Raw genomic sequence first — 22,558 nt, 5'->3', positions numbered from 1 at the left:
TAATCCTCCCTCAGGTGCTTCTCCGTACCCGGGAGTACAGATTGACGAAGACTTTTGCAAACGATTGAAAGATGGCGTGCGGATGAGGTCACCGGAGACTGCCTCCCCCGAAATGTAAGCAGAGTCTTTGATTTATTCTTTCTCTCATCTTTTGCTGTCAAGTAAGATTTATAGTCCTTTAATTGCTGGAGCCAATCCCAATGGCGAATGAGAATATCATAACTTGTTTGTAAAGGAGAGGAAATAGTCATATTTGCAGCTATATTAGTGAGTCAGGGAGGTGGAGGACCTCAGTGGTGTTCTTGTTGTGATGGTGCTGCTCTCTGCTGGTAGATACGGCATCATGCTGGCCTGCTGGCACGGGGAGCCCAAACAAAGACCAACCTTCCCGGCCCTGGTGCAGATCCTGGGAGACCTGCTGCAGGACAACAGCCTACCTGTGAGCTCATTGCCAGAAGAACATTAATTATAGAGTGTTTTTGAAAAGGGTTTTGAATCCTTGAATCTTTTCTGTTGACCATTCAGGATGGGAAGGACTACATACCTTTGAACCACTCACAAAGCTCAGAGGATGATGGTTTCTCGCAGTCATCGCGCCCTCCATCTGAGGAGGAACTGAGACTGGCCTGCAACACTCTACCCGCCAGGTACGAACACATGCTTATCCTGTATTACTTAATGCTAGAACACTAACGTTGGGTGATTTTTACCCGTGCGATTGTGGTTACGTAATTTTCATTGTGTTGCTTTTATCTGAGTTGCGTGGGTCCTTGTGTAGCTTCATGCTCACTGACGTTATTGAAGGTGGGCGTGTCTCTCTGGTCCAATCCCTGGTTCTTTTAACAGGCACGTGTTCCTGTGAGTTTCACCCGACGTTAGTGATAGACGGAAACATATTTTCAGATGGATATTACCATTGCAGGGAGACTGTGCCTTCACAAGGTTCACATGTCCCAGTAGCGGGTGGACCGAAGTCCAAGTACATAGCTCCATCGTGTTTTATTGATGATTCCCTAATTTTTCACCCACGTTTGAGCCTTTTTTCAGGGTCCCCCCATGATACCTGTTTTTCGTTTTATAAGAAGTTCTATAGGGTAAAATAAAAGAGGAGTACTTCGATGTACCTTGTATTGTAGTATTTTAATATATTTTGATGAGATGTATTTTTTATCAGGTACATTATATCGGGTAAAATATACGCGCTTCTATTAAACACACCAAATGATTTCACATTAGAGATGTTGTGTTTTTGTCTGAGCTATTCTCACTGGTTGGACTGAAGGTGCATGATGTCATGAACTTGCATGTACCAATCAGGGCTCAGCATAATTGACTACATGTAAATGTGATGATAGTTGTGTCGTAGTTTGCTCACGTTTCCAGGCTACTGGGTCAATCAAACCCACACAGTTCTGATTAAGATCAGCTTAGAGTCATCAGAGTTTTTGAGTGTTTAACTGATATAACTAATGGTGTTTCTTCCATAAATAGTTAATGGTATAGACTATAGAGGAGTGTTTAAGGTTTTCGTGGGCTTTACCAGCCACTTACTGCCTTAAGGCTGTATGCGTCTGCTAAGCAGTCAAGTTGCAGTTTACATCCACGTCTGTCCAAAATGTCATCACTTTATCATTTTATCCTAGTCGACATTTGTTTGACATTTTCCCAGTTAGTCTATGAATTATTGAGTTTTGGCCCAAAATGTGTTTTTGCAAGGTCACAGTGACCTTGAACCACCAAATTCTAATCTAGAAGATGGCCGTACAGAATGAGGGACAACCCAAAAAACACAATGCCTCCGGTCACGGCTGTTGCCTGCGCGGACGCATGAAAACAGGGAATCTTTCAAGGAATTCAAAGTGAATTCTAGATTTTGGAAACAGCAGTTTATTTAACAACAGAAAACAGTCTCGCTGCAACATCCAGCTACTAAATTAGTAAAGCTAGTAAATGTACCTCATGGTGAGATTGTCCTTGTAAATGTTTAAGTACATTTTACAATCCACTATGGCAAAACGCTGAGATAAAGTAACGTTTAAAGCTTGACACGTGACACACACGGTCAGTTCTTATTGAACTGGTAGACAAGAAGATCATTTTGTTGGTTAAAGATGTCATCAAATCACACAGCTGACAACCTATTCACAACACATAAGAAATATAAATATAAACTGCAATTATTTTCACTGAAAACAACTTATTCTGCTCTGGATCTTTTTTTACTGATATAATTAAGTAAAGATGTATTAATCTTATAACCATTTCTTTATCTTTTAACCAGGTATTATAACTGCGTGCCCTTCTCCGGCTGTGCGTTTGTGGGACCCTCTAAACTCTGCCAGCCCACAGTGAAGACGTTTGATGAGTTTCCCCTGGGGATGTATCCACAGAAGACTCCTCAAGTAAGCTCTTTGTCTTCTTATCAACTGTTGAAAATGTGACCGGTGACATTTAGCGAATGCCATTTGACTTTATAAATATATTTCTCCTCTGGTAATCACCAAAAATAGTTGCAGACGTAGCAGCGGGGTCAACCAAAGGCATTTTGTATTCACATGACGTCTCACTGTGTCTCTTCCCAGGATAACCAGACAGACAGCGGGATGGTTCTGGCCTCCGAAGAATTTGAAAGAATTGAACACAAGCACAGGGGCGCCGTCTCAAAAAGGTTATTCATACAAAAGCTGAAGCAGAAGATATTTACAGCCAGGAATTTAGACTCAGTATGAGAAAACTGGCATTCTCTCCTGCTATGAGGCATGTAGAATCACAGCTTAGTATGCGGTGAAGCTGCAGTAGATTTGCAAAGGATGTAAGCACCAGCAGGGTAAGTAGGAGGAAGCAACAGTCTGAGTCATTTGACAGTTTTGAGAATTAGGCTCAATAATGATCTAAAGAGCAGAAAAAAGTTCTTTGCGAAGAATAAGACTAATTTATCCAGCATCTCACTCCTACTTACAGGAAAGATGTAGGAGGAACCTTTAGAGCAGCTCTGACGTGATCACATGAATATTCACATGTGCACTTGGAGCCAGAAAGGCCGATCAGACACAAGGATTTCACCAACCCTCTGCTCCTTTGTTCAACATACGTACAACAGCGAGATCGAGTTCCACATCGACAAGGACGGCAAGGAAAAGTGGTGCAACATTGTATCAAAATTGTGTCTGCATATAACAGCTTACCAGAAAGCAGAAAGATACTCTGATTAAATGATGTAATGTTCATTATTACCACCCCAGGTTAGTCTTAACCACCTTAACAAGTATGATGTATAGATTTTATTATCACACTTGCGTACGATCACATACAGAATAAGGTTTGCAATGCCCAATATGCCTGTTATTGTCAACAAATCTCATAAAAAGACCAACAATGTGTCCATTACATTTTGACTTTCCCACCCTGTCTGTGGCACTGATCCCCAATGAATCCAACAGAAGGCAAACATAATTAGTCAAGAAAAAATGGTTTCATTCAAAAGGAAAAAAGACTGTCGTGTTTTTTATCAAGCATAACTAAAATAGGGCTAAATTGTGCATTTGTTTGGGACTATTTATAGCGTGAGTATTTATGGAGCCAGAGTGCACATGTTCACCCAGCGCTGCTCTCTGATGTGTCTTAACAGTTTTTGGACAACAATGGAGCTCTGTTAGAGAAATGAGCTTCATGAGGCCACACAGAGCATAACGTGCTCGTAGGATCAGCTGGTCTTTCATAAGATTTGTTGACAGAGTCACCAGACCTGTACCCTGAGTCCCAAATTCCACTTTTAGGAGGTTACAGGTTCAGAGATTAAAGATGGACCGGAGTTACTTTGGTCTTTAACTACCGTCCCCTTTGAGAAACAATTCATGTTCATGAACTCAGAATGTCCAGCATACCTACAGTACAGGTACCTGTAGACTGCATATCCTGATGTTTGTTGTTTTGTTCCCCTCCCAGTCGCATGGACAGCAGCAGCAGCACGGAGCCGTTGACGGCCTCCCATGGCTCCCTGGGGCGAAGCAGTGACCCCGGCAGCTCCAGGCACCGTTCCCACTTCTTCAGCCAGCTTTCTGGACAGACCTTCTACAACAACGAGTACGGACACCTGTCCGAGGAAGGCTTCTGCGACTTCTTCTCCTCGCCTGACGCTCCCTGCCTGGCCTCCTCCAACGTGTAATCTCACCAAAGATGCAGTTTGAGAGTATAGAGGGGTTTTAAAAAGGTGGGACAGCTCTGGCCAAGGAAGGTGTGTCGGTTTTAGTAACATTTAAGTAGTGGCGTGTCATTTAAAAATAAAGATCAGGTTATAGATCTTTATGACCAGAGCTTACCTTAGTTATCTGTTCCTCTCTCCTCTCGGGCGGCTGCCTCAACAAACAGACTGAGCTATATGTGCCTGAAGATCCTCTAACCAGCCACTGGGTGGCATCATTACGACAAAAACAAGCATTTTCTATTCACACATTTATAATTTTATCTTTTATATACAGAGTATTCTTCCTTCATTTGTACAAACTATGACTAAAATGGGAAGAAATAAAGAAATGTACCTTCTTGTCATGTAATGGAGGTGGAGAAGCTTGATTACGACTAACACAATGAGCCCGGAATAAGTGACGGAGGTAAAACAGAGTGATGTAGGGCGAATAAAAAGGAACGAGTCACACAAAGCACCTTTTATCAGAGCTGGACGTAAGCGTGATGACGGCTGTGACCGTTTAACACCCTCGTACATGCTCGCATCACAAACGACAACCTGCAGGGTGTTGATTCTGGCTGCCAGCTGAGGGAAATGAGCAGCTTCTGGGTGCAAAGTCCTCCTCGTACACAGACAATTACAGTTCATATATAATCAGAGGTCCAAAGGTTCAGTTTCTATGAATAACTTGATGGATACATTCATGTAAACTGTCAGTTTCAGGGGAAAAGGGGTTCAGGCAGACGACTTTGATGTGAAATAATTGTCTTTAAAAGCAGCAGCTTTACCCTGACTTAACTATTTTGGCTTTATTATGAAATAATACATGGGGATAGTACTCCCTTTGAGATGTGTAGACCACATCCTTAGAACTTAGGAAATATAACCAAATGAACGTAGCACGACATGTCGAATGGCTGCCGGCTCGCTTAAAGTAACCTGAACACACGGAGGATACAACAGTGATTTCTATGGCACCTTTACTTAAGGAACACATAGCATTACAGAGTAACTGGAGACGGAACAGGAAATGGATGACCTTCACAGTTGAAAGACCAGTTTCTGAGGGCTTGTGATTATCACTGTTCTCATCAGAGTTCTTTTAAACAGCAGTATAAAAGAAAGAAAAATGACCAAGAGGACAAACACCTTGGCCTACAAGTTCTCTCCTTACAAAACCAAATCATCCATACAATTTACAACTTCGTAGAAACTCAATTAGTTCATGTACTGTGTAAAGAAACGACAACAGAAAAACAACTAAATCAATCGTTCTCTTAGAAAAAAAACAGACACTCACTACATATTTTTGCAATAATTCAAATGATTTGTAAAAAGCCCAAAGCTAGGATATCAAACAGCATATTGGTATAAATTGACTGAAAGAGAAACAATGATCCCTGTATTTAAAAAGAAACCTCTTAAAAAGTGAATCTACAAAGTAAGTTGTAACAGTCATTGAAATGACAGAGGAGCTGATGGTGGTCCTGAATGACGAGGAAAGAACCTAAAGGCACATGCAGTGGAAACTGGAGATACAATAAGATGGGCTGAAAATATAATGTCACATGATTCAAAATACAGTTTTATGGACAGTGTGACCTATAGAAACAGTCTTAATAACCAGAACACTTCCTTCAAATGATAATTCCCTTTTTTGGCATACAAACAAACACAGTAAAGTTAGACTGATTGTTTTTTTACTTTTTTAAATTCATTTAAACACAGTTAGGTCTGTTGTCTGTAAATAATTCAGCCACAACTTGAAAAATACCCTGTGATTGAATAAATGTGTCACATGGTGCAACACATTTAAAAAAAAAAAATTTGAATATCCATTTTTTATTTAATTTTTTTACTTCAAAGAAAAATCAGGTAGGTCTTCAAATACCCAGGCACACAGTACTTCATCTCCACAGTAACAAAAGAGCTTCTTCTCCTCTCCGGACACTGAAGACGGAGGAAGAAGACATGCGATAGTCTGCGTCCACACGTCACCAGAGCAGATGGAGCCTGAGATGAGCTTCAGTAACCGAGACGCTGCCGTGTAGCCAGGTAGTTTGATCGAGTGCCGGAGCACTCCATTGGTCGCCTTGAAAAAAAAATCTCCAAAAGGAAGTGGGTTAGAGCAGGATTGGATTTAGCTAACAGGCTCGCAACGTTGCACTTATAAATAAGATGTAGTGGGGGGAGCAGTCCTCATGACATTTTCCCGATCTGGATCTTCTTCCAGGCCTCTGAAGCGGTGAATATACAGGAGTCGATGATTCCTGCAACTGTGAACGTCCCGCCGACGATGGCACAGATCTACAGGGAACACAAGCCGCTCTGTTAGTCTCACCAAACTTTGATATGTTAAAAAATGGCTCAATATCAGCTGCTTGTAATCATGTTAAATCACAATGATACATTATGACATCTCAGTATGTGCTGGAATCCAGCAAAAAGTCCTGCTGCAGCTTGACTCACAATCATAAACCATGACTCATTATTGCACTATGCTGACAGTCATGTCCTAACCATGCCATCATCACAGACCCAAACAACTCAAAAGACAAATAATGGTGTAGATCAGGAGAACATATTTTAGAACATCAGCCAGGCAGCCAATTTAATCCTGACCGCATTATCAGTCAGCAGGAAACCTTGCTGATGACGTGGTACGGGCTCAGCTAAAATTCCTCAACCGTCAAGGTCGAGTGGGGAGAGGAGGCGGAGAGAGAGAAAATATTATAATTTTTTTACGGTCTTTGTTATCTATGGAAAGAGACACGTTATCTTTTTCCCTTCTTTCAAGATCACCGGCAGCTAGCTTTAGCTTAATATGTATTATACAGATATCCATATTCTCATCCAACTCAGAAGGAAAACAATTGAAGGCAAGTCTCGTATTCACTCCGTTTAGCTCGGTTTTGGTCTCCAACAACTCCTGAGGGAAATAAATGCTCCACTTTGTCCACCTGCTAGCTGCTAACTGTCTGTCTGCTGTTTGGTGGGCAGGCAGCAACCAGTCAGCTTATCAGAGCCGTGAACCGTTGATAAGAGTGAACCAAAACAGTCAAGCGGCCAGCTGTGAATCCAAAACAATGAGCTGAAAGATGCTAAACATGGGTTGGGGGGGAACTGCAGAGTTGGAAGTAAAGTCCCTGCAGGTTCATCACTACAAGCAACAACTTTTGCGTTACACGTATTGTTTTTTTTAATGTTAATATGAAAAACATTCCCATAGGAGTCAGAGGAGACCAAACCAGAGAGAAGAGACAGTGGATGTGTAAATAGGGATCAACAAACATTTTCAGATTATGTTTGAACTGTATTTAAGACATCTTAAAGACTGAATTAAAATAAATTTACTTTATTTAAATCCCAGAGGAGCATTAACTCACTGTTGTGATGAAGCGGTAGACGGGCTGTCTCCTCTCTGTGTACTTGACTGTGATTGGACTGAGGTCGTATCGGAACCAGATGGCCGGGATGATTCTGCCCGTGTGGCTGTATGCGACGTACTCCTGTGTGGGTGGGAAAAAAGCGCGTTTTAAATGTTAATATGTTTTGGAGCTGCGCGTGGTGAGAAAATGTGATTTAATAAACACTGAGGCGTTCAAACCCATTATGTTTAGAAATCGATTTAGAGCAATCTGTCATTTCATTCTCATCTCCGGTGGTCGGCGGCGACGGCGTTTATGACTCATTATAGAATAGCTTTCAGATGAAGTCACTAAAAAGTCATTAATGATTCATTGAAAATGAATCTTGGCTCAATAAATCTGATGAAGTAAGTAAGCGGCTACAATGGGTTGAGAGTTATTTTTATGTGATGACATTGATGTCAGTGAATTCATAAAAAAAAACATAATTAATCCAAAGAAGAAAAGAAAGAAAAAAACACTGAAGCATTGATTCGTGCACTATTCTTTATTTATGCTTATTTTGGAATAATCTGCTCAGGCCCTGATCCTTGATTCACAGCTGATCTGCACTGTTATTACTCCAAACTCCAAACTAGCTGTACGTCAACACAATTCTAGGAAGTGTGTTTATGGTTTGTTGACTTCTGGGGCGCATTTCCAGTCACTAGGGGTGAGCGTTCACTTCCAGGTGAGTGCACAATGCAACACGGGAAAACCCGCTGTGGCCATATGTTGAGATGGTCGCGCAAAAACAACATACGACACCGAGGGTCGGATCTAACAGGTGAGAGGGGAAAGGAACGGGGGATAATAGGAGGGAGACAGCACCTTGTTGGCTACCGTGTACTGGTAGGAGAACTTCCGTTTGCCCGATAGGTCTTCATACACTGTCGGTACAATCTTCAGGATGTAGTCATGTGAGGCCAGAGCTGCAAGAGAAGTAAAGTTACTTCAATATGAGAAGAAAAAGAAAAGTGTGCACAAATGGATGTAGTTTTGAGCGCGACGCAGCTGCCCGGAGCCTTCCCATCCGAGATGCTGGGTCAGCTGCGTTTCCACTTTGGATTCAAAAGACGTCCACTAGGTGTCCCGTTTCATTGCATCCCACCATGCCTTACATAAAGTCACATCATCGTGGATATGAGGAGTACATGTGCAGTGTGTATACGTACGATTAGATGACAGCTTGTCAGCCCCTCCTAAAGCATTGAAGGCTCCTTGTACTTTTAGTACCTGTGTGAGAGAGAGAGAGAGAGAGAGAGTGAGAGAGAGAGAGAGAGAGAGAGAAAAGAGATCTGTGTTCAGCCTCGATACTGTCGATTTTATCTGTGTCCATTTTTTCCCCATAGTGTGTTTTAGTGCGAGTCCCGACCTGGAGCTTTTCGCCAAAGGCCAACTTGTGGATGTTGTGGGTCATGTCTGGGCTTTGGGGCTGCGCTGTGGCGCTGTGTGTCGACACATGGAAGTTTCCTGGTACCTGAAGACACATACACACAAACACACAAACACACGTTAATGTGAGCACCTGCAACACATTGAGTTAACTAATGACCAAGTCTGAACACACACACGCAATTGGTCGGAAACCAAATGGCCCTCTTCTCCAGAAGAAAAAGCCACTTAAACACGTTTCACATATTTCCAAATACTCCACAAGCGAGTGTGTTAAATGTACCACTGCTGGTTTAATCATTTTAAATGGACTGGAAAGACTGACGCACAAGATGGCGGTGGGACAAACAGGGCTTCTCGGGGCCCAGACTGCAGATGTAACTGAAGCCGATCCCAGAGCTCTTAAATTTAACATAACTCAATTTAGACTGGAGGAGGAAGCAGGCTGGCTTCATTCGTCTCAGACGGGGGGCTCTATGTTCATCTCAAGTCCAAGACAAATAAACAACATGCAGTCCAAGAGTTTATGTCCCACAACAGATCCATATCCAATCCATCGTAATGTAATTACTGGGCACATGAAAACAGCTAACTTTAGCTTTTCTCTGGGGCAGGTCAGCCATTTAAAACTCATTCAGTGTGTGTGTGTGCGTGTGTGTTTCTTCTCCTCTCTATGCTGGGATGAGGCCTTACTTTGTTGATGGTGAACTCTCCCTCAAAGCGACAACCATCCCCCTGGTTGAGAGGAATCTTCATGGAGTTGTCTATGTGACCGACCTCGTGGCGGCCCATCTCATCCTGGATGTCCAAACCCACCACTGAAGAAACAAGGAGACATCGGAGACGATTAAATATAGACTGAACAAGAGAGACTATTACCAAAATAACATACGGTTTACTATGTCGGTTACAAACTTGAACTATTTTCAGTGCTGAGGAAATTAGTCAAACAATAGAAATTAATCAACTATTATCTTGAATAATTTGTGAAGCAAAAGTATCCAAACAGGGCTGCAACTAACATTTAGTTGTTCTATGATTAATTAATAATGTATTTTGTTATAGCTGATTAACTTGTTGTTTCAGCTTTAAACCAAACATTTGCTCTTTTTTGCCACAATTTTGTACGAGAATCAAGATCATTATTTTACTCTTTGAGTTGAATGAAATAAAAACACTATTAACACTGAAATTATAAGTTAACGCGAGTGCTTACACAGACACAACATTATGAATACATGTCAAAACAAACATTATAACAATTTTGGACACTATGTACTGAACAATGAATTGGTTAGTCAAAGAAATTATTGGCTGCTGCTCTATTTCTTTCACAGTCAAATAACAATAACAATCACATATTTGTTAACAGCGTAAGGGAGGAATAACGAGAGAGAGATCCTGTAGAGAGTGACCCGCAGAGTAAACACACAGAGTCCAAACAGACCACCTATCCTGCCTGTCTGTGTTTTTCCATCTAGACTCCACTGCCCCTCCCCCTCTCCCCCCCTCCACCTTTTGCAGGCCGCCGTGCGTTGGCACACTGGCAGCGGCCTATTTTCAGAGCCGGGCTGCGCTGTGCTGTGTGTTGGCCAGCAGTGCAGAGAGGGACGTCTGCTGGACCTGTGCTAAACATGTCGTCTGTCTGACCTTTGACATTCAAGACAAGTTCAACTCCCCCTCCGTCTAACCCCGATCTCAAAATACAGCACACGAACACAAGTCAAGTCTGCCACTGCGAGTGCGTCTGAGCTGGTTGTTTCTCCTTTTGAAGACATTTAGAACTGAAAGTGTGTTCATGCAAAGTGGAATGGGGGGAATTACAATTATTATAAGGTTATTACACGCAGTTCTGCTTTTCCATGAAGTCACAAATTAAGACCTGGCAACCCGTAAAGGTCAGTGGAGGGAGACGGTGTCTAAATTCGGAACAGCAGAGCGGTGCAGATAAATAGTAAAAAGGGATGGAAATGTCAGCTTTTTCCATGATGAAATGATTTCTCCCTCAGAGTAAATTTGTAATGGTTGACAACCTGTTTGGAGGCCTGGAAAAATAAACTGATGTACAATATTAACTCGCAGGGAGGATGGCCGAGGAACGTTTCTACTCATTACATACAGCTGCTGAGTGGTTAGACCAGCGCGTGTATTTAAGAGGGCCCCACATTTCTGCAGGAAAAAAAATGACTTTAAATTCTGCAAATAAACAAAACCACCATACATACAATCACCGAGAGCTTTAATTGGAAACGGCATGAGACGGACTTTGTTAAGGCATGCCGTGAGTGAGGTCGTCTAAACACATGGCCAACAGCTGTGTGTGTGCCTGCATGCCAAAGCCTCTCTCGCTGAAATCCGGACTTCATTTTTCACACAAGCATCTATTAGCGTTGCCATTTTTGGATATCGCTGGAATCGAACAAATGTGTGTTTTCCGAGCGCCCAGAGCCTCGCCAATTTTGAGCAGATGTGTGTGTCATTGGGCATAGTTTCTGACGGGAGTCATGAGGAGCAAATAACCCGTGACTGCGCTCTGTCCTGCCCACTTCTGACATCGAAGTACAGCAGAGGAGCCGAGGGGCAACTCAAACTCAGATTAGGCAGCGCAGTGGCAGCGCGACATCGAACAGGAAGCACGGGTGGGAGGCTGGCCTATGTGGTGTGATCTGGTTATCCATGAATACAAACTAGTATGTAGCTTTACTACTTCTTTATGAGAGTCGTCTTCTCTATCCAAGGCATCCTTTATCTTTTTATCTAGCATGGTAAATAAATAAAAAAGTGTAATACCGTCTGATAAAGCAGGAAAACAAGACTATAGAAAGGCCCATTAAAAAAAAAGAAAAACACACAAACAGGAAATGTAATGCAAAGAAATGGTGTAAGGTTGTATATATTATTATATACTCACAATCACAGTGTAAGTGTGGCAAACTGATGTTTAAACTCACTTCTATCTTCCCACCACTGTCTTTATCTGGATCATCCACATACAGTTCATTTACTCTGTAATGAAAAGAAAAGAGAGAAAAGGTTAGATAAGCTTGAACCTTTCAATGAGGAGAAAAAAAGTCAATTAGAGTAAAAAGAAAAAACAGAGGATTCATCCTCTGCCAAATTGCATGAAGAGAACATTTGTGCATCTCTGCTGAAGCAATTTCCTTCCTGTTACCCTCCAACCCACCGCCTCCCCAAGTCATCCCTTATTACACATGACCATGAGGCTGATGTAAACAATGAATAAAGGTTTCTCACAGGAAAGTGTCTTTGTGCATGCAACACTGGCTGAGCAGAACATATTATAATGAGGGCATTGACATCCATCCTAAACTCCCCCATCTTGTATATTTCAGCAGATTCTGAACCCATGTGGCAACAAACAAACTGTCCTCTTAATGTTTGCGTTGAGTTACGACACTTATTCTGAGATTTGATGCAGCGATACCTACAGTTCTGTGGCTATGAAGCCCGTCAGCTCAGACAGGAACAGGAAGAGGATGAAGAAACAGCAGAGGATGGAAACTGTGGGCAGAGAGGAAGAAAGTTAGAATGGATATCTTGTTTAAACACTTAAGTCACGGCTGATCTTATGATTGGCATTTATTTCGCACTAATCTCCAGTTAAACCGGCATTTCAAGGGGTGATGCAGACCAAATGAGCCGGGTTGTTCCAGCCTTTAGGAATGGCTGACCTAAGATATTCACATTAATGAAATCACAGCGGCCATAAAAAATGTCCTTAAATAGCTGTTTTACTGGCGGTGTTAACCCTCCCATTACGCAGGTTTTTCAAAGACCCTGCTACACTAATTATACATTAAATTGCAGCACAACAGGCAGCCATTACAGCATATCTGCTCTAAAAGAGGTGAGCTCATACTACGCAAGTCCTGCAAACAACTCTTTTTTGGGTTTCCTTAGAAAAACACACACCGACAATCCCCCCGACCAAAAATGGCTCTTACTAAGGGATTCAACTGAAAGCAAGACAGAAACCAAATTAGGGATATTAACCTTAAACAATAAGTATTTTTGTTCCGTTTGAGTCTAAATAGAGCCTGAAGCTTAAAAGGAGAAGCTCAAGCTGCCTGTTTCATTTCATGTGTCAAACTAATCAGGTCACATAAAACGTTGTCATGTGTTTACTAAGATAAATATGGAAGTAACCGATCTGTGTCGGCGCAACTGTGGTTTATCCGGTATGACGAGAGCCGAGGTCAGAAAGCTCTCACTCAGCAGGTGAGGCGTGTTTACGTGGCAACTGTCTCCTAGGATCTCACAGTCACATGACCTTGTGGTTGGCAGGGCTTTGCATAAGGTAATGTTTAACTAACAAACAATAGGGAGTGTCTCTATGACACATAGGTCATCAATTCAGGTTCATAAGAAGACAGAGTAATTCATCCCGAGCTTCAAAGGGCGCAATACTGGAAGAGGATTACTAAAGATCAGCGTAATGGGCTGCTACCGTTTTAAACTCCCAACAGCCCCACAAAGGAAATACTGACTAGCCAAATGATTTACAAAAGACCTCACATGAATGGTTTTGATTTTTAACTTTTAACTTGAGCCCATCCTTCCCAGTGCTCACACGAGATGAAATGGGCTCAAAAGGTTGCTGAATTCTAACAAAGCGCTTGTGACACACATAATCGAATACAGTAACACCGTGACTCAGACTGTGACGTCGGAAACTATTGATACATTGTGTCCAGAGATAGAACGGCTCCGGAAACCACTGTTATTGTTCAAAGTGAATACAGTAAAAAATGTAACCGTATAAAGCACTGGTGTCAAACTCAAGGCCCGCGGGCCAAATCCGGCAGCCCACGTCATTTTATGTGGCCCGCGGCGGCTTGAAAGGCATGATCACCATTGCGGACCAGTTTTCAGTCGGTCGTGGGCCTTTGCATGGGCAAAAGAAAATCCTGTGCTTTTATTTTGAAGGGAATGCAGCAGAGTGCCTCTGTTCACACTCCTCAATTCTGTGTTCACAACACGCTTTACTAAGTTTTCCTTCCGGACTATTTGTGATATTTCGCTTCATTCACGACTCTTTTTTAAAAATGTTTGTGCATTTAAGCACTGTGAGTCTGTTAAAAAAGGCTGAAGTTATAAAATGAGTATGTGTGTTGTATTACCTTGTGTCCTTAAGATGCACTTTGGGGTTTTTTTCAAAATTGAGTGTAAAAGGAAATATTTCTAACTAGCTTTTTTGTGTGTTGGCATACTGTGTACTTTTTCAGGTTCAAACTGCACCATCTTTGCATTAAATCAATTTGAGAAGTGGAAAATGTTCCTCGCTTTGGATCTCAGCTTGTCATTCAGGGTGATGTCAGCAGCCAGCCAGACCAGTTGAACCACTGCCCCAGACCACATGCATGTTCTTATGTCCTTCTCAACTGACAAAAAAGCTTTGTTATTCTCTTGTTTTAAATTTGATCTTTGATGGAGTTATGTGGGTTTCATAACCCTAAATTAAATGGATTTATGTCATAGTAACAGAATAATGTGTTTACATATATTTTACATTTATATAAATCCATGTACAATATCTACAGTTATTTAACAATATGTTCATTAGTAGTTACATTTATATGTATTATATTTACAACCGGGCCCATGATGCTGATGTGGCCCCAGGGTGAAAATGAGTTTGACCCCCCTGGTATAAAAGGAATGTAGCCCTAAAACAGAATAACAAAGCAGACGGGTTCAAATATTTGGCCTTTTGTGAAGAGGGGTGTCTGTTCCTGGTCTCCTCAGAACCACACAAGCCATGATGCGAGTTGACCTGCTGAGGGCGACGCAATAATAGCCTTAATAGTCAACCCAATGCCCTCACCCCTAGACAGTGAATGGAGACAGGAAGGGTGTTGATTGGGAACAGGAAAAACTTCCATCCATTTCCTCGTCGGCGAAAAAAATAATAATGTGTGTGTATCTTTAGCAAACCCATTCTCTTCCCTGTCATCCAGGAAGGTGTTCATAATCCGTTTTTAAACTGTTCAATGACAGCACCACTTATCCGTTCTGTCATCAGTTTGTTTTTGGGGCTCGTCATTCTGTTCATCAGCTCACCGATGAATAACCAGTACTCGTAGATGACTGAGCCAAAGGTGTGTCATTAGATCTTTGAAGTGAATAATCACTTCCATACTATGATTAGCCAATTTCTTATAAATGACAAGGTCAACTCGTGACCTGATTGCCATTGATTCTTCTCCCGCTCAGGTGCCTGAGGCGATGGAAGATGATTATTGACATTCTTACCATATTAGTTTGTGCTATAGTAGGCCGGTACTGCCTGTGCTGAATTACGAGGTCAGGATGTGCCTCTGCGCTGGGACAGGCAGGTACTTGAACTACAGCTGTCAACTTCTCCCCGGCCCAGACTCTTTTCACGCCATTCGACTGCTTAAAACTACACGGCATGCTAAATAGTAATTGTCGTGGCAGAAGTGTCGAAACAACAAGTTGTTGGTTTCAATATTAATATATTAATATATAAATGTCCCCTGCTAACCCGTGTGCCCTACATGACTCATTGTATTTGTTCTTTTGTACCAACAATGTTCTGTTAATTTGTTTTGTTTGCTCCTTTGTCTTTCTATTTTTTGTTTTGTTCCGTTTGTCTGTCCTATGTAAAGCGTCTTTGAGTATTTAGAAAAGCGCTATATAAAATTAAAATATTATTATTATTAATAATATGAAGCTAGAACCAATAGCTACTTCGCAAAGCTTGGCACAAAAGTTGTCTCTGTCCAAACTAAATCAGACCACCAGCACTTCTCATGCTCACCAATTATTGCATTACTTCTCATTTGTTTAATACGCGCATAAGTGGAAAAACAACAATAAAACTAGTCATTTGGTTGGGTGTAAATGTGTTATAAGCTGCTGAGAGGAGAATTATGTTCCCTTCAAACAGAACGAGTTGAGCTGTTTTTCCTCTGCTTTCAGTCGCGTGTTAAAACAACAGTCTACTGGCCGTAGTTTCATATTTTATGAACAGACATAAGGGCCGTATCGATCTTTAAGACACAAAGTATGTGTATTTTAAGTTTGAGACCGAATAGGGATTAGAGCTGTATTGCACTAAATTACATATATACATAATTAACCCAACATACATATGTGGACAAGTGGGCAACTAAAACCTGAAACAAAATATCCAAATAAAAACTCAAAAAAAGGTCATCATTTGGGCCGGCTGTGGGTGAAGGACTACTCACTGAAAGCGCCCGTGTATGTGGGCTGGGTGAGATCTTTTGGCACTTTCCTGTAGATATCGAATCTGAGGAGAGAAAGGAAGAAAGGGGAGTGAGAGAAAAGAAAAGAAAACGTAAACACTACGTGCTGAGAAGAGAAGAACACTCTGTACCCATAAAGCCGCGCGTTATTACGAAAGAGTGGTGGAATGTTAGCTCTGGACCACCGCCATCATACACAACAGGTCCAGACACCCCGGCCGCAACACACACACACACACACACATTTTACAGGGTAACACCTCTTCGTCTGAATATGTACTCTGTAATTCTGACCTGACCCCAACAAAAGGTCTATGACGCGCAACCAACATACACACAGAAAAACACAAAGCCCACACACACACGCTCAACTGCAGTAACACAACTTTAAATTATATGGTTTTCGCTCCTTGGCAGTAAGTGGAAGTTGCCTTTAACTTGACATTTTCACACCAATTTCTCAGACTGTGTGAATCAGAAGTGGAGGAGGATCATTGCAACCCAACACAATCAACTCCCTCATGAAATATTGTTGTTGCCCATTTGAGACGCTGAGAAAGTGTATGTGTCTTAGTGTGTGTGTGTGTGTGTGTGTCTCTCTCTGTGTGCGTGTGTGTGTGTGTGTGTGGGGGGGGGAAGAGAAGAGAGAGAATATCTGCTACTCAACACCAAAACTATTTAGGTTCATGAGTTCTTGCGCATGTCCTTTTCGGGCAGTGAAACATTTTCGATCCCCAAACTTCATCATCGCTGACCGGTCCCACCCACTCCCTCCCTCTTCTCCACTCTCACTCGCTTCCTCGTCTCCTTCCAAAACACTCACATCTGTTTGCGTTTCTTCCACCGAGAGAGCGGTCGGTGAAATAATCGCAGCTGATGCAGAGCAGGACGGGGGAGGAAGCGGGAGGGAGGGCTTCCTGTCCGGCCCCGACCCCGCTGCTTCTCTTGTTTTGCCTCCGCTTTCACTCCTTTGTTTTCGTCTGCCGCTCAAGGACCCCTGGATCCTAAACACCGCGGCCAGCTTCCCTTCGTCTCTCCTCCTCTTAATAAGCATCAGAATAACGTCTTGAGGAACGCGCTTCCTGAATGTAACGCTCTGGCGTGCAGAGGGAGGGCCTCCTTCCTCCCGTCCTCTCCACCCAGACACCATCGCCATGTGAAAACCTTTTAGAGTCTAGTTTTGTTGATTTCCATATTTCTGACATCAGTTCAAGGATCGCACGCTCACCTGTGGAGAGAATATGTGACCCACGTGGCCAAGGAAACTCGCTCGGTTTAAACTCTAAAGCAGTCAGGTTTGGTCAGGAAATAAAAACAATAACTTTAGAGCTTGTCTGAATCTCAGAGAGAGAGAGAGAGAGAGACCTTGCAAACACTTTTCAGGATCCTCACTTCTTGGATCACTTATTTTCTGCAGTCAGAGTTTCCCACTGCTAAATTTGAATACGAACGAGGAAACTAAATCTCACTTGCCTGGTCCCTCGCGACGCGAGATGGAAACTGATGCCACGCATGTGAACTTTAAAAATAGTCTCAGATGGATGATACTGTACATCTGTCCGCCGGCAGTCTGGACACAGGGTCTGAATTGCCCTTGAAGTTCAAGGGCAAAAATAACATTACGGCATCACAGCACCATCAACCAAACCGGTCCACAGACGATACACTCAACCAGCAGTTCAGAGTCTGTGCATCGATTTCAGTTCTGCTTTTATTACTATCGACCCTCAAGCTGTTTAGGAAACTCCTGGACGTGAACTTTTACACCTCACTGGTCCTCTGGATCCTGGACAGAAGCCAGGTTGTCACTTCCCACCCCGTTTGGGATGTGTTGTGTTCCCTTTGCCCTTCTACCTCTTTACCAATGATTTCAGATCTAAATTAAACTCCATCAGGATTCTGAAATACGCAAACGACACCACAATGGGAGGAGTGATCTCGAGGGACGATGAAGACGCCTACAGACTGGAGGTAGAGAAGTCAGGCTACTGGTGCAGTGGAAAAGACCAGTACGAAGAAAATAAGTAAACAATCACTAAAGGCACTCATTTCATCTATAGCCAACCAATAAAACAAAATTACGACACTTTTATGTAGTTTTAACACATTTTTGTTAATGATAAAGCCAGTAAAGAAAATATAATGTATAATGCACCAGTTTTTTGGAATATATGACATCCACATACCTTTGTTCAATTATACTTGTATATGGCAAGGCAGCTTTTAAAATATATCAAAATGCATCACTTGAAATGCATGAGCTAAAATAAAAATTTATAAAATATTAAAAAGCTGAAAGAAATAAAAAGTTGTTTTGTGGAGAAATATATTCAGTGAAGTGTATTACTTTAAAATATCCTTATTGAAAAGCATCATAATGAACTACTTAATATAAATAAATAGTCCATGTGGCACATCCAATACACCCAGGCTTACTTATTTTCAGGTTGGATGAGAACTGGGTTACACTTAATTGTCTCCACTCAGAACACTTTGTATCCATGAATACTAATGCTCACTCTTGAGAGTTCAGCTCTCGGTCCGTGGCTGATGTTGGTAATTTCCTGAATTACAGTCAACACACCTCCGTCCGTCACTTCCCACTGCTCAGTCGTCTGTAAGAAGGGCTCACGTGTTATTAGTGAGGACATGGTGTACCAGCATCTCTCTGTTGATACCACAGGGCCGCTTTTTTAAGCAAGGGCCCTCGCTAAATAGACCGTATCTTGCGAATGAGTCATAGTGAGTCAGAAGTGCATCTTTTATGTATTGCCGAGCAAAGCCACATAACGGATGTTTGTGATAAATGTTCTTCTCACTTTTGATCATGTCGCATCACGAGCTGTACCAAGGCTTTTCTTTTACGTAGGTTTCTATTCAATCACCTGCCCCAAGTGTTTGTCAAGTATCAAACAGCAAACAGTCCCTCATCACGGACAAAATTAAAAAAGACATGACATCTATTGACACTTCCTTACTGAAGTCCCCATGATCTAATTATTCTCGGAGCAAACACATTACACAATCAGGTTAGCGCAAACCAAACCTGCGTGTGTCAATAAATGACATAATCTGAGGGTCAATACAACTTGGGGATAAAAGCCTTTCAGTTATTCATACAGATGAGCTCCAGTTAAGTCATTCTCAATGAGCTTATCCGTATTATTAGAAGCTGATCTTTGTCTATATTACTGCTGAAAAACCATTTGAGAGCAGCCCAGAAAGCTATGACATTCAGCTATTCCAGTGTTATTACCATTTTAGGTAATGTATGGTGGATAAAGGCCTTTCAGAGCATTCACATCCAGTATAATACGTGTTTAGTAATAACACATAACACACAGAGGAAGCATTTTAAGAGGGCACGTGAAGAAAACTCTTTCTGAGTAGACTAACATCAGGTTGTTTTTTTAAAAAGACGGTTGCTTTATGGATCGGAATTCTGTTTCAAACTAAAATTTTTACTACATTTTAAAGCATAAAGACGGTGATATTCTATATTTCCACCAACAAATTCAATGAAGAGTCCAAAACCAGCAACTAACTGATCCAACTAACAAACGTTGCAACCAAAACAATTCCGTTTTTTACAGCTGAAAATAGTCCGAAACAAATGCATTATTACTGTTTAAGTAACGTTTACTTAAAAACTACAATACCCAGTTGTTTTAGGGTACGACTAAGCCTTCTTTAACAATGAAACTAAATATTTGAGAGTGCCACAGTCAGCGGTCCTAAAGTAATGACAGATGTATTAACACAATGCTTGTCTCTTCTGGTCCATCAGAAAAAGAAAAAAATCATCGATAACACTGGAACTTACTTCTGGTGTGGTTAATATATTTGGTAGTTAAATACAGCAAAGCATTCTGGGAATACACGCTGCCCTAGCTCATGGTGTAATCTACAGTAATCTATGTTGCTCCACAGTCTCACACTGCTGACTAACCCCATGTATTTCTGAGTGTTCGAAACCCAACTACTAGGGAGTTGGTCAATCAAACTATTTCCAGCTGGTGCAACGCAGGTTTTGTACGATTGAGTCAGAGTGAAGCCTCTGAACAAGACATGACCTTGATGACCCAATGACACTCCCGCCCTCACACAACCCTCATACATAGATCATCTACTGTTGTAGCGCAAACAAGAGTTACGCCAGATCCTGTATGTTGGTCAATTTAACACAGCTGTGGTTTGGAAGACGAGAACAACTGTGATCACTTTGACGGATAATCTCCTGTGTGCTTGTCCGGGGCCACAACTGACCATCGTTTTCAAGGTGACACCTACAAACAGCTCGTTGTGTCCAACCAAAGCCTTGCATCGGAGAAACTGGAATAAGAGAACGTTTGGAATTGTTGCTTTAAAACCACTGAAATTCTAAATTGTTGGTTGCAGCCCAACTACTTTAAGTTCTTACTTTATACTTTACATTCTAATCAAATGCGTGGATATGTGGCTGCGACCGCAAGAGTTTGACAGATTACCAATCGGTAGAGTATCAGCCACTGCCCAAGTTATGAAGTGACCACTAAACACAAACAGCCGGTCCTATATTTTGAGAGGAGAGTGATCTATTGACAATGTCGCCAGCCCTGTAGGTGTGACTATTAGCTCGGTGCCCGAAATCAAACGGTATCTATAGGTTAGTGGAATGGCTCTGTTAGCCAGGTGGATTTCTGGATGTTTATTGCGTGTTTTTGACTGGTTATTGGTAGCTCATGAATTGGAATGCTTTTACCCTGTTTGTGTATTGGGGGAAGTGTGGAGCTAAGAGACTAGATCAGGACGTCACCCTTGTTTTGTCTATTTGACACCCGGCTATGACCAAAGCCGTATTGAATGCAACCGTTACTATACCCATGAGGCGGGTTTCACGTCCTACACACATATTAGGATGCATCAGGGATGGAGGAGGCCGTCTGCCCATGCGCTGCGCAGCCAGGAACCCCCTCAAAACACTCCTGTGAGCGTACCTGAGCATCACTGCGCCAACTGCAACACAAAGTCTGCGCCCCGTGCGACAATGGAGCCCATTCATGCCCAATGTTAAACACCACCGTGACAACTTGGACTCGCTCATTCGTAGGCGATGCTTTGCCGACCGTTGGGTGAATTCATCCGGAGCTCACAGACCGTATAAACACCGCCACCGTCTCTTCACACCTCACTCGAAATGAACGGAAGCTTCGTACTTACCTCCTAACATCGAAAGGCATGATGCTAGCACGTTTGGGGGGGATTGGCGGACAAAGCTACACACAACGGGCTAACACACGGCTCTCTTCAACGCTACCGGTTGTTCATCGGTACCGGGCTGACGTCAGCTTAGTACGCTTTGCAGAAGCCGATTGGCTGAACACTACTTCCGGTTCGCGATGATTCTTCTTCCTGCTACAACGTTTTTATTTTATTTTAATAGCTTGTGTTAATAAACGTTCGTTGAAAACTGTCTAATATTTTAAAACGTTATGATATAAGCAAATACATTATTTTGAGGTTTAATAATTATAGTATATTGTTGTATTCCTTGAACTATATATGTATTTAAAGAAATGTTTACAAACAAAGAGTGGGGCATGAATGTATGTTTTCGGGGCCATGTACACTCAATATTAAAATCATAGAGAGAAGAGATGTATTGCACCAGATTTAACTTTCCATCTGGCGCTTTGAGCGGCCATATAGGAGGACTAAAGGTGCCCTACAAGTAAAGTCCATCTGCAGCCCCTGGACAATCATTGTAGGGTGGGGTAACAGCAGCCTTTAATAAAGTACAGCATAGACTTACTTTTTACACATGTGTGCCTAATATATCTGTAATTCCTTGGCCAAATGTTAAAAAGCCATCCTGAAATAGTGTAAAAAGACATCAAATGTATATGACCAACATTATAAATATGCAGCAAATTACAGTATACTGTATCATTTATGTGTAGTAGAAAATACATTTTTTCCTCCTGGGAAACTTCTGTGGTGCAACTGGGGATTGACAATGTAATGTAATAATACCACAGAATATAATTGTAAGTGATATACATTAATTAACACTTATATATCATATTATATCTTATAGTATACCCTATATCTGCTTACATCTAAATTATAGTGCATTATACATGATTTTTTTTTTAAGTATATGACCGCAAGTAAAGAGTTATCAACCTGGTTTGAGTAACTGCAGTGCATTCTGGAACAAACCATGTGAAAAAATTGCCTTAAAAACTTTTTTTTCATTCAAATTTAAAAAATTGAATGCCCTCAGTCGCCCCAATCACACTAATTACACAGTTTGAATAACATACAAAAAGTCTTGG

The 22,558-nt window shown here is 41.8% G+C and overlaps 2 protein-coding genes across 2 annotated transcripts in view; one reads left to right on the top strand and one right to left on the bottom strand.

Annotated features, from left to right (window-relative positions):
• The window catches only part of flt4 (fms related receptor tyrosine kinase 4), a gene marked incomplete at its 5' end in the record, with an annotated part of 39,800 nt that extends 35,361 nt beyond the window's left edge, over positions 1 to 4,439 (top strand). Inside the window, 6 exons of the mRNA XM_079228901.1 lie at positions 15 to 114; positions 334 to 439; positions 526 to 647; positions 2,282 to 2,402; positions 2,583 to 2,668; positions 3,946 to 4,439. Of these exons, the coding sequence (XP_079085027.1) occupies positions 15 to 114; positions 334 to 439; positions 526 to 647; positions 2,282 to 2,402; positions 2,583 to 2,668; positions 3,946 to 4,165 (755 nt within the window). The 3' untranslated portion in view covers positions 4,166 to 4,439. The remainder of the gene's footprint in view (positions 1 to 14; positions 115 to 333; positions 440 to 525; positions 648 to 2,281; positions 2,403 to 2,582; positions 2,669 to 3,945) is intronic.
• Positions 4,440 to 5,148: 709 nt separating this feature from the next.
• On the bottom strand, positions 5,149 to 21,522 carry ergic1 (endoplasmic reticulum-golgi intermediate compartment 1). Its single transcript, XM_079228665.1, has 10 exons — positions 21,441 to 21,522; positions 16,224 to 16,285; positions 12,438 to 12,510; positions 11,900 to 11,994; positions 9,682 to 9,806; positions 8,969 to 9,073; positions 8,769 to 8,829; positions 8,425 to 8,525; positions 7,573 to 7,695; positions 5,149 to 6,493 (listed from the first exon to the last, which is right to left on the bottom strand). Exons 1-10 carry the CDS (start codon positions 21,458 to 21,460, stop codon positions 6,386 to 6,388), a joined length of 873 nt encoding a protein of 290 aa, XP_079084791.1. The 5' UTR covers positions 21,461 to 21,522; the 3' UTR covers positions 5,149 to 6,385.
• Positions 21,523 to 22,558: the final 1,036 nt, after the last annotated feature.

The sequence above is a fragment of the Taurulus bubalis genome, assembly GCF_910589615.1.
Source record: "Taurulus bubalis genome assembly, chromosome: 13".
Classification (NCBI taxonomy): domain Eukaryota; kingdom Metazoa; phylum Chordata; class Actinopteri; order Perciformes; family Cottidae; genus Taurulus; species Taurulus bubalis.
The sequence above is the reverse complement of the archived record's forward strand: the minus strand, read 5'-3'. Positions and strand labels throughout refer to the sequence as shown.

Excerpts from the sequence above, each read along its gene's own strand:
- ergic1 (XM_079228665.1), bottom strand. The coding sequence starts at position 21,460 with ATGCCTTTCGATGTTAGGAG. Across the intron at positions 16,286-21,440 it reads ATGCCTTTCGATGTTAGGAG|ATTCGATATCTACAGGAAAG; the intron begins GTAAGTACGAAG and ends TTCTCTCCTCAG. Across the intron at positions 9,807-11,899 it reads GCCACACTTACACTGTGATT|TGGTGGGTTTGGACATCCAG; the intron begins GTGAGTATATAA and ends TTGTTTCTTCAG.